The sequence below is a fragment of the Polypterus senegalus genome, chromosome 1, assembly GCF_016835505.1.
Source record: "Polypterus senegalus isolate Bchr_013 chromosome 1, ASM1683550v1, whole genome shotgun sequence".
In the NCBI taxonomy this organism is placed as follows: domain Eukaryota; kingdom Metazoa; phylum Chordata; class Cladistia; order Polypteriformes; family Polypteridae; genus Polypterus; species Polypterus senegalus.
In genome coordinates this window covers 182,267,420-182,292,550 of record NC_053154.1, presented here as the reverse complement: position 1 = coordinate 182,292,550, position 25,131 = coordinate 182,267,420, and the positions used below count along the sequence as shown (strand labels likewise).

Here is a 25,131-nt window from a genome sequence, read left to right as displayed (position 1 = left end):
AAATTGTAGTGTAACTATTAGAAGGTAGAAGATTGTTAATAAAATTGAGTAAAATAGCTTCTCGAGTATAATTAGATGGCTGCAACAACCCAACGTGCAACCTCTAAGAAGATTTGGCCCTGCAACAAGTATCACAATTAGCAGTGTAATTATGAACATCTTTCTTCATGTTGTTTCACTAAAAGCACCTTTTTAACAACATTAAAGACTGAGTTATATCAGAATGCTCAAACATAGCAGAACTATAATTAAATTATCTTTATTATTAAATCTGAGGGAACATAATGTTTACCCAGGGGAAACTTCTTTGGTTTAGGTGCCCTATTCTGAGCAGATCTAACCAAATCTTACAATAAGAACAACCTAGATGAGAACAGGCCATTCAGCCAAGCAATGCTCACAAGTCCTATCCACATAATTCTTCCAAAATAACAACCAACTTTAGTTTTGAAGGTCCCTAAATTTTGCTGTCTACCACACTACTTGGTAACTTATCCCATGTGTCTATGATTCTCTATATCAGGAAAATCTTCCTAATGTTTGTGCAAAATTTAATTTTAACAAGATTCTAAACTGTGTCCTTGTGTTCTTGCTGAACTCATTTTAAGGTAGCAATTTTGACCCACTGTACTAATTCCCTTAATAATTTTAAACACTGAAATCATATCACCTCTTAATTTCTATTTGCTTAAACTGAAACAGCTCAGCTCTTTTATCTTTCCTTATAACTTTTCCCTAGGGCCTTGGAATCAGCCTAGTCACTCTTCTGGATGTTTTCTAGTACTGCTATGTCCTTTTTATAGCCTGGAGACCAAAACTGCACACAGTATTCCAGATGAGGTCTAACCAGTACGTTATCTTCTTTGACTTGTACTCCACACATCATTCTATATAACCTAACATGCTGTTAGCCTTCTTAATAACTTCTGAACACTGCCTGGAGGTTCATAGTTATGAGTCCACTACAACTCCTAAATCTGTCTCACTAAGTGTATTACTTTACATTTATTTAAATTTCATCTGCCACAATTCGGACCAAGCAAGCATGTTGTCCAAGTCCCTCTGTAATGATTCAACAGATTCTAGATTATCTGCCAATCCATCTAGCTTGTTATCATCTGCAGTCTTAACCAGGTTGTTATTTATAATCCTATTCAAATAATTTATATATATAATAAAAAAAAACAAACCGATCTCAGAGAGTACAATGGGTATAGGAGGTTTCATCAGGGTCAGACATTCTAGATAAAGCATCAGTTTTCTTTTCTTTATCACTAGAACAATAAGAAACAGTAAAGTTAAATTGTCTAAAGAACAGAGTCCACCTTGTCTGCATTTTCCTTCTTTAAGGTGCATCAAATTTTTATGATTGCCGTAAAGTAAAAGTGAATAAGTAGCACCTTCAAGCTGTGACGGTGCGGATCCCCTCCAGACTCCTTCCTCACATACACAAGTCTCTAGCACCTAACACTTTCGATAGATATGACTGAGATGAACTGACAAATAGAGACAAATATCAGATGAAGCAAGGCAATGGTGGAAAGTGCTCATGTGCTTTTATTAAAAACAGTCAAAAACAAAACCAAGTGTCCACAGTGCCGTGTTCTTAAAAAAAAAAAAAAATCCATAAAACCAGGTGAAAATGGGGGTAAAAATCCAATAAATAATCAGAGGTTAAAATTCAGTCTAACTCCTCACAACCTCAGTTCACCTCCTTCTCTTTCTCCCCGGTTCACCCATTGCTCCCGTAGTCCCTGTCTTGGCTGCCTCCAAACTGCGCAGTCAAACCATCCAAGGTTGGCTCTCTTCCCGTCTTCCTTCACACTCACTCAGTGGCACCTTGGATGCCTAGGGAGGTCATCTGCCTTGTTCAACCCACTCCACCCCAAAATTCAGTGAGGCAAACTAGCTCCTAGAGCGCAACAGCCTATGCTCCTTCACGAGGCCCCTGCTCATGCTGCCTTCTCCTTCCAGGAGGCCAGATCGTCCTCTCAATACTGCCTTTCATGTCTTTTAACCTCCTACTATTTCTGTCTTTCAATCTCCTTTTTTCCCCTCTTTTTCCTCCTGTGCCAGCCCGTACTTATACGGCTTCGTGGGCGAAGCGCATTAATCACACGCTGCAGGAAGCCGATGAAGCAATTAAGAATGACGCACCCACATGTGCAAGTGTGACTCACCCCAATAACCTCACCAACTCCCCGCATTTGTGCAATTGCACGCACGGAAACTGACACAGCTATCTGGATTTAAAAGTGGCAATATTTTTGAAGCCGCGGACCCACTATACCACACAAGCCAATACATCCATTCTTCCTAAATCAATATAATAGCTAGAAGTTCTCAATCACATACATCTTAATTCTGCTCAGCAAAGCTACTATTTGGAGAGCAAAAGCCACAGGAACAAACTACTTGTGTATCTGTGAGTCTTTGGGGGAAAAAACAGCACAGACATCAATACTGCATGCATCAACCTCAACAATAAATAGCAAGAATGGATCCAGATGTCTTAACATAGGACCACAAGTATATAAAGATTTCAAATTGTCAAACGCACGCTGTGCCTCAGGGATCCAAGAAATACTTTATGGCCTTTCTTTGTTAATAAAATGATTGGTGAAATAACATTAAAATATTTTAATGAAGTGACGATAATTATTTTAAAAAAAGAAAAACTGTTGACCTAGATTAATACTGTCAAGAGGTTTCCAGGCTAATATTGCCAAAACTTTAGACTGATCCACAGTTTAATCCTTACAGGTGATTGCATACCCTAGGAACAGCATTCTGTTAGAATGAAATCCATTTTCTATAGTTTCACAAAAAGGCAGTTTTTGCTTAATTGTCTTAGAACTTTTTTCACCTATTGAATCTGAGATTCCAAATCCTTAGAAAAATACATATGTCATATCTGAGCATCTTTATATCTTTGCAAGAGACAGTATTTTTTCATTTTTATATAGCTGAGAAGTCAGATCAATCTCCTGTCTTCTCATAATTTGTTCTGAATTACATAATCCATTCTGTTGATTAACAGCTCAGACTCAGGCCCCAATTTATGATCTAAGATTGTGTGGTGATGGCATTCAGAAAAAGGCAGAGATTCTTCTATTTAATTAAGGATTGGCAGATGAAACGTGACTCAGCAGTGAAGCTCATAACCAAATAGTCATTCATTATCATTCATGAAAGCTTAACACAGAAACTAAAAAGCCAAGTCAAAAAGAAAAAGCAACAAAACTGTTAACCAGGCTGGACTGGTCTAATAACACAGAGGAACTATGTAAGAAAGAGCGGAGCATGCACTTTTTTCCTTAGGTGACTGCATTCCTTTAATGTGTGTAGTGACATCCTTCACATATTTTTCAACTCTGTGATGACCAGTGCAATTTTTCTATTTTATGGTATGCTTGGTAAGTAACTGTGATGGAGCGGATTGGCTCTACGCTACCCAGTAGCCTCTTGAACCCGCTACCTCTGATAACGTACCTGTAGGATGGGCCAGCAGATGAGGACAAAACAGAAAGCAAGGGGTAGTTGTAAAAGTACTTTTATTAAAACAATCAAACAAAACAGTGTCCAAATAAATACTGCAGTGCAAAAATGTTCAATAAACAATCCGGAAAAAGTGAATTAATGTAGGCTGAAATCAATCCAATAAATAATCCTTTAAAACAAGGTTAAAACATGGCTGGAAACTGTCCTTTGTAATTCAGAGCCCTGGTGCCCCTTTAAAACTGCTGTCTCCTCGACTTGCCCATTTTGGACTTTGCAGACCAAGGAGAAGTCCACCATCAGGCGCAAATAACTTTTTAACCGGATCAGGGTTCCCGTTGCCAATACCACGTTGTTCCGGGGGGGCCTGCTCCATTCCACGGCCACTGCTGCTGACTGGCTCAACCTGGTGAAAGCACGCTGTCCTCCCATTGCTATCAACTCAATGGATCCTCCAGGTGAGGGCACACTCCTGAGCGTGATGGTAGCTCCTGCTACCTGTTCTCTCAGCAGGAGTGACCCCTCAGCCCCCTCCTGAGCACTGACCACACACAAACTCCTCTCTGGGGCTCCATTCTTGTCTGCCTGCTACCTTCCTTTAACCTCCATTTTTTTTTTGTTTCTCCTTTCTGATTCTCTCCTTGATCTCACTGTGCCTTCACCCTTTTATCTGCCTCTGTGTGTGCAGTGTCTCAATCACACACCTCAGAAAACAGATGAAGCAATTGAGACAGACGGCATCCTCATGTACAGATGGGCCTCGTCCCAATTACTCCACCAACCACGCCGCAGATGCATGAGAACAGACATCCATGGAGAGCAAGCTGACCAATAAATTATACATTTAATAAAAAGGACCTCTTTTTCTGAGTCGCAGACCTACTATACACCATACCTCCCTCATGTAGCCTCCACTTGAATGGGAAGGCTCCACCTTTCAAGCAGCCCAGTGCAACTGGTGGCACATGTCCACAGCTTGGCCCAATCATTACACTAAAAACAATAAATAATAAAAGCACTTGGGCCCTTTATGCACCTTACCCCTTGCTTTGTGTGAGTGTTCTCATCCGCTGACTCATGTCTCAGATACGTTATCAATGGTAGCGGGTTCAAGGAGCTCCCAGCATACAAGCTGTAGCTTAGAGCCAACCTGCACCATCGGAGTAATATCAGTTCATGAGAAGCCCATCATATCAACAAGTTAGTTATAATGGCCGGCTTAGTTAAGGGACACACTTTACAACCGCTGGAGGCAGTAGCACATTAGAGAATAAAAACAAAATTGAATTCCATTTTAAACAATGGTGCAGTGCATAACCTCTCGCTGGCACACTAACATTGAATACTTTCAACCAATGAATTATTCCACAGAAATGTGTGAAGAAACTCTAATGGGTTTTTTTATACCAAAGTAATACACCTTTATAATGCCTCACTGTGACTAACTGCCATGTCTGCTCCTTTCTCCCCATGGACACCAATGCTTGGTTGATGGTCTCAGCTCAATTTTTTTTTTTTTGTGTGTTAGTTCAGGATTTCTCTGGACAGGGCTGCAGCTTATACCAATGCTCCTTTTGTGGTGCACATTCCATATCGTTCGTTTATTGAAATGACAGTGACAATGTAGTCTGCCAATTGTGCCGAGAAAGCCGCATGCCTGGAGAATTTAACACAGGTGAGAACGTGCACTGGAGTGAGGAAGCAAAAACCTTTATGAATGGCAATAAGGAAGTCAATATGGCACATATTGTCCAGTTAGTTGAACATATCTGTTTGCACATGGAGACTTGCTTTCCAGAAAATGTGTTGATAGACTGGAGGTTGTTCAAACACACTTATTTCCAACACAGGTGACTTTGATAATGGAGAAACAGAAATCATGAAACTGGTTGAAAGGGAACGTCTTTTTCTTCCCAAGTCAACTGAGCTGAATGAGCTGTCAAAGGCAGTGATGATGCAGTGTCATAATTTTAAATTTGTCATGTATGAAAAACTCAAAACCGGGCAGCTTCAGACATTTGCCGATATAGTTCAATATGTACTCAAAGAATAAGAATTTGCAAAGCTTTCCTACCTCGCAGATATCTGTGCAAAGTTTCAAGCGTTGAGTGCCGACTGTGAATGCGGTTTCAGTCTCATGAAAGCCATCAGGACAAAATCTCGTAACTGCCTTGAGGCAGAACATTTGGACATGCTGATGTGCATAAAGTTGCATCAAAAATCTAGACGAACAATCAATTTGGATCATGTTTATCAGCGTTGGTGTGTGCTCAAGGACAGGCATCAAAAACTGTAATGTTATAAGTGTAACTAGTTAACTGTCAATATTTGAAGTTTTGAAGGCAATTAATTTAGCCTCATATACCAGTGTGTGCATGTGTGAAAAAGTTTATTTTCAGTGTTTTTCTCGCTATTAAAAATTACAATTTAAAAATGAAATATATATATTAATATACAGTATAATATATATTTTGTCACACACGTGCGAGTAGGAGGCAGCTAAAGGGCTTGAGTAATACCATATCAGACCAGGGGGCAGCAGGGTGTGCCGACTGTCTTTCTCAGTTCCTTGCAGACCGTTCCAAGCCTGGGGATTACGTCACACAAACAAGGTTTCTTTCATATAAATCAGAGCTTGTTCCAAAGTTCCCTGGCCTTGCGGAGTGCGAACTGCCTGGGGATAAGGAGGGTTGCAGGTGGATAGGGAGAGGTAGATTATATGCACTTGTCAACCCCCTGTCACTAGCACATACAGGAGTATTAATCATCAATAGATATATGTTTTTACCTAACCGAAATAATTACGGTGATGTATAATCCGATATAAGTGATTATAAGTGGAATTTTGTGGTGATTTTTATGTAGTTGTCTGGAGGAGAGAGAGAGAGAAGGACAGAAAGGGAAAAATGACATTTGGGTAGGAACAAACACTAGCCATGATTTCAGCTACTATATCGAAATTACAACGTAAACGTTTTATGCAAATGCACCCAAGTATATCAGTGAAGAGAGATAGTGATTTAGACCTGGGCACCAATATTCAATGGTGTTGCTTGTGGTGAATATATAAGGAAGGACAAGAGCATGACATAAAAACTTGATGAATAATTAGAAATTTAAGTTTAAACTCACAAAACACAATTGCATTGTCCTCTGTGTTTCTAATGTTAACAGCCAACCTACATTTCACATGTTACGATGGTCCATTCTAGTTTCCTTTAAAAAAAAATCTATCACCACCAGTGGAAATTGGGAGAAAACTGTCTTTTGAATTTGAGTTTGTTAATGTTATTATACATTTCTACATTATTATTATGACTTGTGACAGATCTCCAGGGACCTTGCCCCACCGGGATGCCGGAAGTATGTAAGTACCGGAAGAAGGGCAGTGTTTTCCCTGGGCCACAGGGGGGCATCGCCTCTGGGTTGTATGGGGGCCACGGAGATGGGGGATCCAACCCTATGATCCACCATGGCTACCACCAGGGTGCGCCTGGATAGCCCTTGGACTCAGGGGCGGTCCTAGCCTGAACACCCCGTCGGGCCCCCGAGCATTCTAATAAACACTGAACAAAATCAGTGCAATAAAACAAACTATTGGAAATGTAATGTCTAACAGAGACAAAATCAAATTTTATATTTATACAGCACCAAAATATTTCATTATAGTGTAAAGAATTTTCACTTTAGTACCATCTCCAGTCATCAGTTCACCAGGGGCCTCATGTATAAACGGTGCATATGCACAGAAATGTTGCGCAAGAACTTTTCCACATTCAAATCGCGATGTATAAAACCTACACTTGACGTAAAGCCACGCACTTTTCTACGGTACCTCATGCCTTGTCGTACGCAAGTTCTCCGCTCAGTTTTGCAGACTGGTGGCACCCAGCGTCAAAGCAATGGTACCGTTCCTGTGTAAGGTTACTCATTTTCCTGACGTGGCTTTATAAATACACTGAAACTAGCACATATTGTTTATTAGTGTAACACATCTGATTGTAATTAACTTGTAACAATATAATGGTCCAGGGAACAGCCATAGTACTCCAAATACCATAACTGCTTTAGTGCTGTTACTCTCACTTCTTTTTCTTCTTTTAGCTCCTCCCGTTAGGAGTTGCCACAGTGGATCATCTTTTTCCATATTACTCTCACTGCACCACTCGGAGTATTTATATCACTGTATCTGAGTGTGAATCACAGCAGCAGCTGATCGGAAAGAGAATTATCGGTATACGGCATTAAGCACACGCTGTCTCAGCCACTACAAAATGTTTTAAAGCCTTTCCTGTACAGACCTCGTGGTTTAGAAACAGTTTCATCCCAAGAACTTTAAATGCACTCAATCAATTGCACCTTGTGAAACTGTTTGTACTTATAAGTATAAGTACAATCACCCCACTGTAAACTTGCACTAAAGTTATAATATCACACAACCTGAGCCACTTTATAAGGCGCGTATTTACATATGATGACGATATTTTTTAAGGTGAAATGCAGCAAAATATCTTTAATTATACAAATAAAACTTTAACTTCATTTAAATAATCTATATTCTTCACTGGGAGTGTTGTTAAGAATAGAATAATTAAACATGTACTACGAAGATATTTCAATGTTCCTTAAACGTTTTGAAGAATCGGCGCTAAGCTTACAGATGGCTTAACGTCTATTACAGAGCTGATTGTGTGGCGATCGGTTACTTGGGGAAAGAAAAGCACTGACTGCAGTGACGGCTACGCCAATATATATTGAATATAAAACAGAAAGAGAAAATAACACAGCTAAAAACGCAGCGACAAATTTCGGCAAAAGTTAAATGCTTGTGTCATGAGCACGAGGTGGCTATGCAGTGTCTGCAACGGACATGGCCATCCACCGTGCATAAGCTACATTACTGACATTGGCGGGAGAAGGAGCCACCGATTCTTCCTCTGCCCAGTGCCACCACAAGCCTAGAGCCACCCCTGAGCACTGCTGCAATAAATTATTTCATCGAAGTGAAACACATGTTTAATAACGTGCTTTAACTCCTATCATCATGAAAATTATATCACGTATACATCTCAGTATTTTAGTTATTCAGAGAGCTGTAATATCACGAATGTAATGGATTCTGTGTCCAGTTGGAGGAAGAGAGCTGGTTTAAGAAGCAAGTAGTGATTCACACACAGAGGCACATAGATCAAATACAAAAAGCATTTAACGTGCTACTTGAATTACGATGTGATTTGAGAAACTGGTTAAACGATTTTAAGATGAAGTTTATGATGTTCTACTTTAATGACAAAATAAACCACGTAATTAAAGTGGAAATGTCGAGATTGAAGTTGACATTTCGTGCTTTTTCCCCACTGTGTGCCTTTTTTTCCTCTGTACCCTAATAAGCTTTCATACGACACTCAAGACAGTGGGCTACAACTCGGCTTTTCACGGTGACTTTGATATGTGACTCCTTTTTTATTTCCGGCACTGTGCGATTTTGTGAACGTGAGCTTTCAAGTTTCTCCAACACGCTATGACACTCGATCAACTTCCTTTTGTTGATTATACCATGGTTTATTTGAACAAATAGTAAGTTTTTCCTTTACCTCCACTTGGTATTCGCTGAAATTCTTATATTTTCCCCCGTGCTTTTCCCATTGTCTTTTCACAGAAGGCTGAGCTTAAGGGCGATTTATATTCATTTGCATATTCAAAGAGGCGTAATTCTGGGAGGAGTTGGGCCGTTACATAAAGCGCGTGCACGAGCGTTACTTTTCACGCTGATCGGGATATATGTAGCAGAACAACATGGAAGGTTGGAGTACGCACAGATTCCTGCATCTGAATTTTTCTGTGCATAAGCACATTTCAGCTTTTGTGCTTACGCCATGTTATAGTGCGAGTTCTACGCACGGCGTTATACATGAGGCCCGAGGTCACTAACAACTACATAAACCTTTTCTCTCAGAGCTGCAGTCAGTTTATTATTTCGGGTTAACTTTCCCCGCCTACCGCGCAGGGTCCAGTCACGGATAGTTGACACAGACTGCTCAGCCAATCAGTGCACAGCAGGCCCGTTGCTCCTCGGAGACTCAATTTCGATTCCCCGCTGGGGAGAAAGTGTTATTGTTTTTTCTTTTTAACCATATAAATTGGTATGCGCTGTCAGTCAGTCAGATTGTTGTATTTTCATGTTTGGATGCTCCTTTTAAAATATTTTTAACAATTGATACTGCAATTAACATGAACAGGTGTCTTTATAACTTATTTTTAAAATCCATAAGACATAGACAGACAGAGCACTGCATAATAGACAGACAGATAGAGAAGTCACTAGATATATAAATAAACAGGGAAGGCACTGTATAATAGATATATAAAAAACAGCTAAGGGGATAGATAAATAGATAGGAAGGAAAGGCACTATATGATCGGTAAATAGGGAAACTGCTATATAATAATAAAATTACTATTACTATATAGATAGACAGGGAGTTCACTGTATAAAAGACAGACAGAGAAAGCACTACTAACTGAAAAATGGTACAGCCTTTTTATTAATTAACAGATACTTTTAAAAAGGCAATCAGATAGTGAGAGTACATGTAGATGTGAAAAGCACTAGACAGACAGATCAGCATTAACAATATATTAGTTTTATTGTGTATTTATTTAGTTAATTATTTACTTATCAGATTTATGTAAATAAAATAAATGAAAAATGCTTCTGCCTGTTTATTGGTGTTCTTGCTTTCCTGTAGCGTCTGTTGAATAATAGAGTACATATAGATCTGAAAGGCACTAGATAGACAGACAAATAGGAAAGTCACTGTATGATAAATGTGGGATGCTCTTTTCAAAATATTTAAAAATTGTGACTACGATTAACATGAACAAGTGTCCTTATAGCTGTTCTTATTTTTAAGTTATGCAAGACATTCAATAATACACAGACAGAGAAGTCAGTAGACCGATAAACTGGGAAGGCACTGTGTAATAGAAGATATAAAACTGTCAGGAGAAAAAAAAAATAGACAGACAGACAGACAGATCACTACATGACTGATGCTGCAGAAAGGCAAGCAGGAAGTAAGAGTACATTCACATGTGAAAAGCACTAGATATATGAATAAATAGGGAAGGCACTTATATAATAGGCAGACAGTGAATTCATTGTATAATAGCAGACAGACAAGGCAACGGACAGATAACAGTATCACACAAATATACATTTTTTAAAAATCTCTGCAATTAATCATTAGACGCTGCAGGTAGGCAAGCAGGCAGTGAGTACAGGTACATTTGAAATACAGACAGATAGGGAAGGTACTGTACAACAGATATTAACAGGAAAGGCACTATATAATAGGCAGACAGAGAAGGCACTAGACAGATAACTGTATTAACTATATAGTAGTTTCGTTTAATATAATATTATTATCATCAAAAAGATATACATTAAATCATATATCAATCGACACACGCTGCACGCGGGCAGTGGGAGTAGCGATAGATGTGAAACCGCGCGATCTACATTTTAAACTTCACAATTTACTTATGCAGAAAAAAAAAACGCCGCAGGAGCACGTCTATGAATGCAGACGCTACAAACAGGTAACAGGCAGAGCGGCGAAAAGCGCAGAACAGCGCCCGCAGAAACGGATGTGGCAGAAAATAGATCGCATCGGTAATGGTTTTGTTTAGCAGTACCATAGAGAATGAATGGAAAACGTTTTAGGGAGTTTTAGCTAAAGAACATCCATACAAAAAACTAACTCAAATCATTTTATCAACATGTTCAAAATCTCATTGACAATATTTTACCGTTTTAAAGCCTGTAATGTGCACTCCAATTATGGCGAATTTACTAACCTGTGATAAAGAATAGAGAGAGCACATGCATTGAGCTGGCGTCAGCTTCACACAGGAGAATCCTCCAAAAGGGTCTGGCTGCAGACCGTGCACTCTCAGCCACAACAGGAAGTGCAACCGGAGAGTCGGTTGCTGATTGCTAAATTGGTACGTTTGCTGGTTATAGTCTTACCATTTATGAACGATATGGAATATTCTTAATCATGTTAACATGTGTATATTCACGTTGTTTGGCTGGCCTGTGTTGGTTTATTATTATTATTATCATCACTAAAGCCGACGTGGTCATTACACCAGTATATGCGCAAGACATTCCTCATTAAACGTTTTTACTATTCAGTGATTCCCAGATCTGTTGCTGATTTGTATTATTGATTTCCAAAAAGCAATGCGAGTAAAAGCGTGTTCTGCATAACTAATCACAACTGTCTTTAAAACAGAATCAGCGCCATCAAGAGTGTCTTCTGCAATTTTAGGAAAGCCTCGGGATTTCTGCGTTAATGAGACAAAAAAGTTGTAAAGAAACTTTGCGAAATCATCCAGAGGTGAACGTAAAGATCACTCAAGTACTGAGAAGGAGGAGCAGCTGGATAAGCACAATTGGAGCCAAACTTTCAAAAAAAGCACCTGACTTTGTCAGCAACATCCTATACTTGAGAATTCATCTTATCAATGGCTGCGCTGGTTGGTTGGGGGGTGTTGGTAAATAAGTAATCTTCCGAAGTGCAGCACAACAGAGTAAATAATTTACGTAAATCGAATTACTGAAAGACTAACTTTTTGCCGTTTCTGTATTCTTAAACCATCTTCCAGTTACACAATCCCCCGCAGTCAATGTCACATTCAATGTTCCCTGCTCCTTAACCTGTCTTGTTACCCAAAGCATCAACACTCAGTTTCATTCAAGGCTTTACCGTCCTTCCTTTCATAGACATAAAATAAAACACATTTCCTCTACATGTCCAATAATAATAGTAAACTTGCAGGAACGAGAAAAAGCACAAGATGGGAATATTTATGACAAGGGCATCAGGATGAGAATGTTCCTTGTCACCCATTAAGTGAGCTCGTCTGCCATCCCTCGGTTACACTGGCACACGTTACACTCGGGGGCAAATGCAATGGAGAATACCGACAATGTACACCTTCAGAAATGGAATAAATCGACTGTATAAGTAGAACATTTCGGATAAATGATGAATTTTGTTAATCATAAACAATGCAACATAATTATATGTGTTACTTTTTATTTATATTCACCAAACGTTACATATCTATGAAATGAACATGGGTAATATGTTTATAATCATTCTCACTAAAATACACTGTCAAAATATATTAATGAGCAAACTGAGACACATTGGCCTTTAGGAAATATAAAAAAGCGTGTGCGCTGTCATTTAGGACAAAATGCATTGTTAACGTGACGCACTCTCTACTGACACGATGTCACGAAAAAAAAGGAACAGCGCAGTCCATGCAAACTCAAATCCTCCTTGATGTTTGACCTTATGATTAATTGTCAATATCAAATTAATAAAGTCATTTTAAGAAAATGATGTCTGCTATAGTGAGTTCAATCAACGCTCCTTTTAAAAAGTTTCCTTATACAGAATATAAAACAGAATCTCAATGATACGGGACTCGCGAGTAGTAACGAATAATATGTGACACTGAGAAATTATAATTCCTAATAACGGGAACAAGTAAAAACTACAACTTCCTAAAACGGACACTGTAAATGTAGGTATTTCAATAAATAATTTAGTAGGCTTGTGTGTGCATTTCAATATCGATTTAAGAACTACGTATGCCACACCTGTTGTACTATAAACGGTAGCTCAAGCAGCACTTAACAGTAAATAGTCTAACAGGACAATGACTGACTGAAACGAAGATGCTGCGCCGCAACAATTAAGGTTCACACTGTCGTTCTGCATGTTTAGAAGGCGCTGGTTGGCTGAAACTGTTTTATAGCGAATTGTCCCAAGTTGGAAGTGCAGTATAGCGATCAGAAACGAAGAGACACATTTAGGCATGCTGGACAGTTTGTTTTTCTACAATACAAATTCAGTACGACACCAGGGTCTCCAAACACACAAATATGAAGTTTATTACGCTTTACAGTGAAACTCTTTACATACACAATATAATTAGGGGCGTGTGCCACCTGCCCGACTACGGTGGCCCAACCTTCCCTCGATAGCTCGATTCGCTCGCTATCCGTCCAAGCTTGTTAAATGGAGGAATAGAAAAAAAACTTTCACAAGAGGAGGATCAGCGATGCGAACCTGAGCGACAACACCACTGAGCCACCTAATCCGGATAATTAACGAGCTCTGCACAACTGAACTACTACTGTTCTTACTGCGGCGGATGAAATATGTTGTTTGACATATGCACGTTAAAATGGTTAATTGATACGAGAGTATCATTGTTGTATTCTCCTAATGAAGACGAAAAAATTATATTTATAGATGTATACTATATGACGTACAGTTTTGAACAAAATTAAGTGTTCCATAAAAAGGTTGAACGATTTACCTAATCTTTTCATATTATATAGTTAATATATGACAATATATCTTTGACACTATGTATCAGACAAAGGAAATCACAGCAATCCACAAGAATAATTAATTCTCAGCAACTACCTGAATTGTATCTTAACCATATCAACTGAAATGTGTAATATTAATATGAATTACAAAATATAACTAGAGAGTTAAGTGTCAGATAGACTCAAAATATAGAGGTCAATGCCTTTCAGTGTGCTGAGGCTTCACAGCCTTTCAGTGTGCTGAGGCTTCACAAAGATTCAGTAACCAGTGACCATGTCTGCTCGAAGCCCTGTCATGATCCAATCTCGGTACTACGCATGTCTGAGGCTTCAGTAGCCCCGTCATGATCTCAGTAGTACGCATGTCTGAGGCTTCGGCACCCCGTCAAGATTGTCTGAGGCTTAGGAGCCCCATTCAAAGCCCGTCATGACGCAATCTCAGTACTACGCATGTCTGAGGCTTCAGTAGCCCCGTCATGATCTCAGTAGTACGCATGTCTGAGGCTTCAGTAGCCCCGTCATGATCTCAGTAGTACGCATGTCTGAGGCTTCAGCAGCCCCGTCATGATCTCAGTAGTACACATGTCTGAGGCTTCGGAGCCCCGTTCAAAGCACGTCATGACGCAATCTCAGTACTCTGCGCAAAGCCTCGACTCATTATTTATTCATCGAGCTCCCGTTTGAAGTACATATGGCATCAACAGAGTTAAAAAAAACTCAACAGAATTCCCATTGAAATGAAAGTTTGTAGATCAATACATGTTAAATGATCGTGCCCGATAATACGTTGTGGCAAAAAATAAAATTATAAATTATACATCATACAAACGCTGACTTGTGGAATGCATAATGCTGCAAAGAAGAGCTTTAGCAATACGGGTGACGACACATCTCTCACTATAATACTCTCCTAAATATCCATTCTTCGCCTCATGCAACGTTTTCATGCAACACTTAAGGTATGTCATATAGTATACATCTATATATAATTGTTTTCGTCTTCAGTACATACATACATGTATACATTAAAAAAACATACATTATATACAATCCTCCTGAAAATTGTAGTGGTGCAGCTGTAGCGTTACCGCTTCTTAATAAAGCACACGTGGGTTCGGGTCCCACCTCCACCCCCTGTGAATTATGACCCAACAGAGTCTGATTTTCTTTTTTTTTTTTTATTAAACAGCAAATTCCATCGTGGACCGGAAGCGAGCAAGGCGAGAACACTAGTAAAGATATATAAAAAATGGAAATGTGCATCTTGTTTTATGTCTATAACAAAAAAAAATTTGAGTAACTATTTCAACTGTTTTTGTATCTGTTGATGGCGAGTTTAGAAGTTTAAATTTTTAAATATTAAATTGATAAGGTGGAATGTGTTCTTACTTTGAGTGTTAATGTGTTAGTAACTGGGATTGCGCCTCTATTACTGGAAGAATGCTTAGAAATGATACAGACTGGACAACTATATGTTTTAGGAAATGTATTGCACTGTGCTGTGACTAAAAAACTTTTTACTGATCACCTGTCCGGACCTTGAAGATGTGTTCACGAAGGAGGGATGCTGTTGTTAAAAGCAAATGTTTTTTCAACAGCAGGTCCAGATGTGTTTATCCCGCTGCTTTTTGCTGCCTCAGCACTCAATCTTTAAGGCCGACCTTGATATGTGCACTGCTCACATTGGAGTGTCCCTTGTGTGTCTGTGTGCCGGTGACTGATCTGCGCCGTGTCTCTCAGCCTCTCTGATGTGCTCCTGATTGACACCTTTGAATGTTTGGTGCAGCAGAGCAAATTCAACCTGATCTACCACACTGGGTTTGTTATCACCTTATTCCAGCTTTTCTCAACCTGATTTGCGACCCGAATTTTCATAACAGTTTTAATCGCGCCCCCAACATTTTTTTAAATGTAGATGCATATTTGATTATTTCTACTTAACTTTTATCGACATTTATCCAACTCTATACAGTATTTATTGTTCTATTATCAGAATGTAGTTTAAGTTAATTTGTTTTGGTTCCAACAGATGTTTTCTTTTTTTCCACATCTTCGCGCCCCACAGGTTGAGAGCCACTGCCTTATTCAATGGAGGGGTTCATGGACGTCAAATGGCAATGAATAGAAATGGATTAATGTAAATACGTGAGCTGCCATCCGCAATTAGACATCGCATTTTGATGGCGATTTTGGGGATTCCGAAAAGATCTCTTTTGCGATCCTTCCACAGTATCTCTCAAAATTTAGTTCAAATTGGTTATAAAGAATTCAATTCTGATCATTTTTTTTAATTATTGTTAATTTTGATGAGTCTTTAAGTCGGATCGAACGCGGGCTAGCACTACGTTCAGAATTTGAAAAGCAACCACCTTAGTCAGTTGAGCCATTGACGGCGTCATTTCTTTGTAGCTAATTCGTTACTTTCGTGCTCCACAAAATATTGTAAAGTATTAATAAATGAAATATTTCAATACTTGATCGAATAACAACTGATTTAAGGATTTCACCTTTTCTTTCTCAAATGGGCTTACCTATATCATGGCAAAGTAAAGTGACAAAGTTCCGTCTACTCCATTTTAATTAAGTCAAACCAAAGAAATCATTTAAGGCTATTAAATGTGATCTCAAGAAAAGATGAAGGTTAATTCTAATACTAATAACAGGAGCGCTTATAATGATACAGTGAAAAAGTAAATACTAATTGAAAGAGCCGGGAATCCATGAGTGAGGCGTCTTATTTTGTTTAACTCTTGCTATCGTATAGTGCACTCTGCCTGTCGGCGTTAGTTATATATACATTTATATTTTTTAGACATCAGACACTAGAAGTTGCTGACAAACGCTTCTCTTCGTTGTCAGTCTGTCAATAAAAGCAATAAGAGTTATAACAGACGTCATTGAAGTGGATCATGAGTTTGTGTACGGTTAATGAAAATGGCCAGGAGGGGTCACTAGAGAAGCGAGTGTCAAATGCTTCGAAGCTTCGATACGATTGACACAATTGCTTCAAACGTTTTGATGCTTCATGTTTCACTCTGCCTATATGGAGGAATATTTCGGACAAAATGAAATAAATAAATAAATAAAAGCGTAAATAAATAAAAGTACTGTGAAATGTGAGCATAAATAAATAAATGTGTCATGAAAGGAGAGCCTTAATAAATAAATATGTCATGAAATGAGAGCATAAATAAATAGTGTCACGAAATATGTTATTCGTTGCTTATTTATTTATTTCAATTTTGTCCGTAACATTCCTGCAAACCGTCATGAAATACGGCTTGAAATAAAACTGTCACTTTCACTCGTCAAAGTTGAGAGGGTGGGCTCTAACACGCCCTCTAGTTACTGATTGGTGAATCGATAGCACAAGAATTAATTAGAAAAATGCTTACTACTGCCGATGAAATGGATTCTGCCGAAGATATTACGTATTTCAGAGAGAGAATTAAGGATTTATCGGAAGAAATTACAATGTTGGCGGCCCTTTTAGACTCCGATATAGATGAAACTGTTTTTGAAATTATCGAAGAATAGGTGGAACGGACTCTACTACACTCCAGTTCAGGTGACACAGTTCCCTGCTCTGGACGTCCATCCTTTGACATTCCAGATGAGTCAATAGAACACCTTCTGTTATGCGGTTTAAAAGTACAACAGATTGCAGATCTATATGGTGTATCGAAGAAGACGATCACAAGGCGAATGAGCCAGTTTGATATACGGTAAGCTGCAACGGCTGTATTAGTTTAGGTACTTTGACATGAAATGCCCAAAGCAGCTCCAACTAATATTTTGAACTGAACAACTTTACCACTGATCAGAGATGTACAGTTGTTTGAAAAAGTAGCTGCGAATATGCAACTGACTTTATACTCGTAAAACAAGGGTCAAATACTCAGTTCTAAAAGGGCCGCCAACATTGTAATTTCTTCCGATAAATCCTTAATTCTCTCTCTGAAATACGTAATATCTTCGGCAGAATCCATTTCATCGGCAGTAGTAAGCATTTTTCTAATTAATTCTTGTGCTATCGATTCACCAATCAGTAACTAGAGGGCGTGTTAGAGCCCACCCTCTCAACTTTGACGAGTGAAAGTGACAGTTTTATTTCAAGCCGTATTTCATGACGGTTTGCAGGAATGTTACGGACAAAATGAAATAAATAAATAAGCAACGAAAAACATATTTCGTGACACGTTTATTTATTTATGCTCTCATTTCATGACATATTTATTTATTAAGGCTCTCATTTCATGACACATTTATTTATTTATGCTCACATTTCACAGTACTTTTATTTATTTATTTCATTTTGTCCGAAATATTCCTCCATATGCCCATCACTAGCACGCTGTAAACATCAGCGCTCTCGCTACGCTACCACGGCCATGATGCTAGTAATTACAAGAACAGGCAAAAATTTACTTTGGTTAACTTGATCTGTTAAAATGGTAAACATGTTAATAAACCAACACAGGCCAGCCAAACAACGTGAATATGCACATGTTAACATGATTAAGAATATTCCATATCGTTCATAAATGGTAAAACTATAACTAGCAAACATACCAACTTAGCAATCAGAAAACGACTCCCCGGTTGCACTTTCTGTTGTGGCTGAGAGTGCACGGAATCCCCCGCCGCCTTGCCCCTTTCCTTCCTGTGCGGAAAGCAGCAAGCAACAGGCGCACCTCGCAAATGGAGGGCGCCCTTACTCCCCGCAAATGGGCAGTAGAAAACTGATCGATGCCCAAGCAATCCCAAAAAATGTGCTGGCATCATGTCGGGGTAGCATGGGCGCGCACAAAAAAAAAAAGGTGTTTTTTTTTTTTTGCCGACGCCGAAGATGCCGCCCTGGGCAAACGCCCATATGAAAAACCGCCACTGCTTGGACTAGACCAGTGTTTCTCAAACTCGGTCCTGGGGACCCCCTGTGGCTGCAGGTTTTTGTTCCAACAAGATTCCTAATCAGTGACAACACCTGATAACACTGATCTCATTTAATTAGCTGGTTTTTTTTTCTTTTATTCGACATTCAGAAAAGCATAGCAGCATGAATTTTACATTTATAAGACATTTATAAATATTTCTGCATTTGCTATAGATTTAAATGCTTAACTTTCTTTTGTTGATTTCATTACACTTTGCCCTTTCTCTGTGCAGTTTTCCCCCCTTCATTGTATCTTAATAATGAAAATTTAAAACGAGCAGATCAGACACGCTGGCAAACAACACTGAATTATCAAAGGCTGCAACTACTTTAGCATCAGACCCACTAATTAGTAAATAATGCATTAATTAAACAATTAGAACACCTTGAAAAGTAGAATGAAAATCAAGATGAAAATACTGTTAAAAAGAAAAAAAAAATACATTATTCCTATATAACTGCTTGGTACATTTTAATATTTTTTTTTTTAGCAAACTTAGTTTTCTCATTAATATATTGTTCCCTAAACACAGAACTTGGGAAATATCAGTTCACTTAATTAGCCCAGAAGTTCAATTGAAAACAGAAGCTGGTTGGAACAAAAACCTGCAGTGACAGGGGGTCCCCAGGACCGACGTTGAGAACCCCTGGACTAGACTCAGAGTATGTAGCACTTCCGCCACACTTGGGAGTGCTGCCGGAAGGATGACTGAATTCCCTTGCAGCACTTCCGCCACACTTGGGAGTGCTGCCGGAAGGAGGACTGAATTCCCTTGCAGCACTTCCGACACACCTGGAAGTACTGCCGGATGTTAAATAAGGGGCACCTGCGACACATCTGCGGACTGAATAAAAGCGGGCCACCTCACTCCAATCAGGAAGATAGAGTCGGGTGGGAGAAGGATGGAGCTTGCCAGTGAGGAGTCAAAAGTGACTGAGTTTTGGGTGATTTGTATGTTGTCTTTCTGTTACAGGTCGTCAATAAACGTGTGTGTTTTAAGACTTCTTGTGTCAGCCTGTCAGTATCCAGGTCCAACATGTCCACATGATATAATATATTATTGTTATGATTTACCATTTTTTGTGATGCCATTTTGTGTATTGTTATTGTATGGGTGCAGTGATTTTGCTATGGACATGTTTACAGCAACAATGTTTGTTTCCAAGCTCATGACTTGACGTTGACACTATATGTAATCCCAGCACGCAGAGGCTATTTATGCTAAACAAAAAACAAACAATGAAAGACTTTGCAATTTATTGTAGTTAGGGAAAGTAAATATTAGTGATAGAATCTTCTTCATGTCTACTCAGGTTTCTGGAACTTTGTTTTAATTTTACTACTTGTCTTTTTGACCCTAGCCTATCCTCTGTCTAACCTTACTTTATTCCTCAAAGGCATGTTTTCATCATCTCTTAGTAATCTATGAATTTTTATTAGCTGCAATGCCAAAGGACTGAATTCAAAGGTGCAAAATGCAGTTATTCATGTTAGTTCTTTGGTTGCTTAAGCAAATTTGTGGTATAAATGGTTTGTTTGCTGTAGAATATAAATCACAGATGTGCCTATTCTGTAAAAGACTGATTTATGTGCTGATACATATTTGGACATATCATTCACAAACTGCCATGACAGACTTCTGCATTTTACTCACTGTTCACTTTGTTTTCTCTAATTCCTTATAAACAAACAGACTAATGGAGATGACCAGCAACTGAAGTTCAATAATAGACTAATAAATGTGCTATTAAGTACCACTGCTCACATAAGAATGAACACTACTGTATTGATCACATAACCTTTTGTAACATGGAAGTCAATCGGTCACTTATTGCACATTCCTAAGTCCTTGGTAACAGGATATAAAAATAATCCTACATAAAAAAAAAAAAAATTACAGGGGTCCATACTCCTTGGCTAAGAATGTATATAAAAATTATCATAAGGTATTTAAAGGACAACCATAGTAATTATACATTTACTAAAAATACATTTTTCCTTAGTAACTTTATACTTAATGTGTGAATGTACCAAAGTTCCATATAAATACTGTATACTTCAAAAATATTTTCATTTAGAAAAACAATTTAGTCTATGAAGCCTCTCTAGCTTGGTAGTTTCACTGCTGCTCACATAGAATAGAAAATGTCATTCACTTTTATTGTTGTACTCACTCAAGAAGAAATATTTGTGTTGGTGTTGGTAGGGCATGTATTTCTTTTTCTGAACTCCGAGCTACAAGACATGAACAAAAGAAAGAGAAAAGTAGTAGCCTTGTGTACTATTTTTAAAAACTCATTTAATGTATATTCAGTTTATATGCATTGTACTTCATAGGTATTTCAAAAATTTTTTAAAATATTACAAAAAAAGAAATTCAACTATGACAATATCCAAAAATATATGTAAGTCAAGCTATAATGACAACTTAGCATAACAAGGCAATATACAAGTAAGGAATGAGAAGACAGTGATAATAAATATGAAACTAATCAACCTAGATAAACAGAATGTTTAGGGTCTTCATTTCACTTTAATCCAACAACATTCTTGAACAAATGTGGTTCCAATCACAAATGATTCCCACATTAGACATCTTTTTATTTTTACATTTAATTGTTAAAAACATAAATATTTCTTGCATTTCATGGCTAAACAAAATAGTGAGAAAACATATCTATCGAGTCCTATGACATTATACACAACAGATAGGTTGGGGTGGTGATATTTGAAATTTGCATAACTTAACTAGTATACAATGAATAGTTTCGTCATTATAAGAACAATCAATTCACATAACAAGCAATTGACAACCTATGACAAAGATAACTTTTATGTTTAAATCATCAGTGAAGAAGAGGGGATGAGCCAGGCTGATGAATACACACATGTAGCAAGGGGTAGGTGCCGAAGTGGTAAGTGCTTTTATTTAAAATCCAACAGCCAAAAAACAAAAAGTGCTTGAAGAAATAGTGCACTGCAAAAGTTCAACAAATAAAAAATCTAATAAAAAGCAATGATTGGGGATGTTAAAAATTAATCCAATAACTAGTTAATAAAAACAAGGTTAAAATTCCCAGGCAGGAAACTGTTCTTTAAAATCACATCCCCTGTGTGTCCCTTTAATATGGACCTGTCTTCAACTTACACCCAAACGGGACCTTGCAGCTGAGGAGACATCTAACTGACAGTTCAGTCAATCTTCTTTGCCAATTTTGACTCCCTACTGTTCATGGCTCCCAGCAGGGCACCATGCCAAACCACATTGCTCCTAGATTCAGGCCCCTGCAACCATCTGTGGCCCCGGCAGGGCACCTCACTAAGCCTCCCCAATTCCCTCTGCCTTTCCAGACTTAAGAGAAAGTTAGCCACATGTCACTCCTCACTCCACCAAAACACTCAGTGAGAGTGATTCTTTTCAGTCCCTGAGTGTCGGCTGCACGTTCCTCCAAGGGGCTGTCCTCCCGTCTGTCTGCCTTCTCTCTTGATCGATTGCTCACTCACCTTTCACAGTCGCCGCTCTTGCTCCTGTCTGCTTCTCCATGTATTTTAACCTCTAACTTTTTCTTTTCGATCTTTCTCTCATCTGTCTCCCTGTCTCATACTGGTTCCCCCTTATATGCCTCTATGGGCACAGTGCCTCATTCACAGACCACGGAAAGCCAATGGAGCAATCAAGACAGACCACAACCTCATATGCATGTGCGCTCTGTCTCATTCACCCCACCAACCTCCTGCAGCCGCGCGAGAAAACACGACAAAGATCGAGCCAGCTATTTAATTATCCATTTATTTAAAACAGACCTCTAATGCTTAAACACAGATCCACTATTCCACACTATCTTGTTTATTTTATAGACTTTTTATTGAAGGTAAAGGCTCTGTAATATTTACTGAGTTGTGAATATGCAGTCTGATAAAAGACACTGATATGAGCAGTTAGGACAGAACTAAAATTACAGAGGTCCTCCTTTCCAAACATGGCTAAAGATCTTTTCTTTTAATTTTTTAAAAACGAATTTGTGACTTAGTACTTCTTTTGAAATTGTGCTTCTTTTGAAATTGCTATGTTAATTGCAAAAAAACAAAGGTTACTTATGATTGGAGAAGATCTTGTTTTGCCTTCAGTTATAAAGATTAGTGATTCCATTCAAAGGTTTGAAATTTCAGAGCCTTTGAAGAAAATTCCTGTGTACAATGACACAATTAGAAGAATAATCATAGGTCAGTCAGTTAATCAACAGAAATACCATCTCTTCAAGCTTAATGCTCTTTGTGAGATACCAGCAAAATGTGCAGCTTAACAAAGACTTGGTGTTTTACAGACAGCTTTCCAACACAATAAAAGGCATTCACACCTTCAAGAAGGATGAGGATTTTATTTACTGAGAATGAACTGGAATGGTGGTAGATCTGTGTTGGAGTATGTATGGATGGTGTAGCAACCATGACTGGTCAAGTTTTGAGACTAATAGCAGAGGTACACAATAAGCTCCCAGTGTAAAAGTATATTCATTACATTATCCATAGGGAAAATCTAGTTTTTAATAAAATGGGGGAAGAATTTTTTAGAGTTATGTCACAACTTTCATCAGTGATTAATTTGGCGATTATATGAAATTAAATGGATAAAACACTTTTGTACAATACTGAAGTGAGAAAACTCCCTGTGGAAAGATTTTAAAAAGTATTGTAGACCTGAAATACAAGATTTGCTTACTTAACACCAAACTTCAAGCTTTCAAGAAAAATTTTCTTTGTGGCTAAAATGTTTTGAGGATGACTATACAGATATGTCCCCCCGCCACCCTTCTTTAGAAATGTATTGAAGAAAATAACATTTTGTTGTCAACATCAACAAAGAACATAATTCTCAGTCATGTTATTTATAAGCACAAACTGCATTAGCATGTTCCTTACAATCTAAATGTCTCTCATGGACAGCTCAAGAGGAACTGGTTGAGCTAAGATCAGACTCACATCTTGATACCAAAAAGGCCATAAAAATAATCATGCACAGTATGGGTCAACTTATAAGGGATAAATATTCATATAAATTGTGCATATGCATAACCTGATCTTTGCCAACTTTGACAGAAAGTTGTGGGTAAAGAACAGTCTTAAATCAGTTCCCCTCTCAACTTACCTCAATAGCCAGGGTTTTTCCCAAAGCAAAAAATAGTGGATGCATGTTTATATCAGGATCTTTACGGAAGCAGTTAGGTTTTGCATGGTGCTGGAAATGAAGATAATTCCACCAGCTTGCTGGAGCTCCCTGTAAGAAAATGTCACAAAAGAATAAAATACATGAGCTATTAAAAACATCCACTTAAAACTAATTATTTTGTTTTGCTTTTAATTACACTCCCACATAAATACATGATAGAATTCTCAAAATTAAGGTACATCATTTAAAATAACTGAGGAGACAAACTTGAAACAATTGTTTTGTTTCTTTAAGTAAAACACAATTGAGAATTCAAAGGCACAGTGTGTAAATAGGTGCACAACTGACGTAAGCACTGGGAACAAAGAGTTATGGTGAAAAGAACTTTTTTTTGGAATTAGGTGTTTTTCATTAGAGATCAGTGCAGGGGCTACTGGTCTTTTAGTACATGGTCTGGATAAAAATATAAAAAACAACTGGTTAAGTTTGCAGATGATATTAAACTAGGCAGAATGGCAGATAATTTACAATAAACTGATTTATTACAGAGGGTTTTGGACAGACTATTGGCATTGGCAGAGTAAAATTAAATGTAACTAAAAGGAAAGTATTAAGTGTAGGAAGAAAATGTTACCTTTGAAAAGACAATAGGAGGTTTGAAGCATGAAAATACAAGTTATGAGAAAGACCTAGAAATTGTAATGAACTCGTTACTGTCTAGAGTCAGAAGTTAATAGGATGTTAGGTTATATAGCACAATATGCAGAGGATAAGTCAAGGAAAATTATAATTAGGCTACGTAACCCACTAGTAAGGTCCCATCTGAAGTATTGTGTACATTTTGGTTTCCATACTACAAAAAAAGGTATAAAACTACTAGAGAGAGTTCAGGGAAGAGGGACTAGGCTTATTTCAGGACTTCAAGATAAGAACAATGAAGAAAATACAGTATAGAAGTAGTTTCAACTTTTCAGTTTAATCACAAAGATTAAGAGGTGACAAGATCAAAATATATAAAATTGTTCAGGGAATTAACAAAATAAATTACTATTACTTTGTTATTTTTTTCACTGAGACACACACAGGAACTTGGTAAGGGTAAATCTCACACA

At 38.1% G+C, this 25,131-nt stretch overlaps 1 protein-coding gene across 1 annotated transcript in view; it reads right to left on the bottom strand.

Annotated features, from left to right (window-relative positions):
• The window catches only part of LOC120535962 (acyl-CoA (8-3)-desaturase-like), a 290,759-nt gene that overhangs the window by 94,692 nt on the left and 170,936 nt on the right, over positions 1-25,131 (bottom strand). The window contains exons 6-7 of the mRNA XM_039764207.1: positions 23,999-24,127; positions 21,027-21,087 (exon numbers count right to left, since the gene is read on the bottom strand). Coding sequence (XP_039620141.1) covers positions 21,027-21,087; positions 23,999-24,127 — 190 coding nt within the window. The remainder of the gene's footprint in view (positions 1-21,026; positions 21,088-23,998; positions 24,128-25,131) is intronic.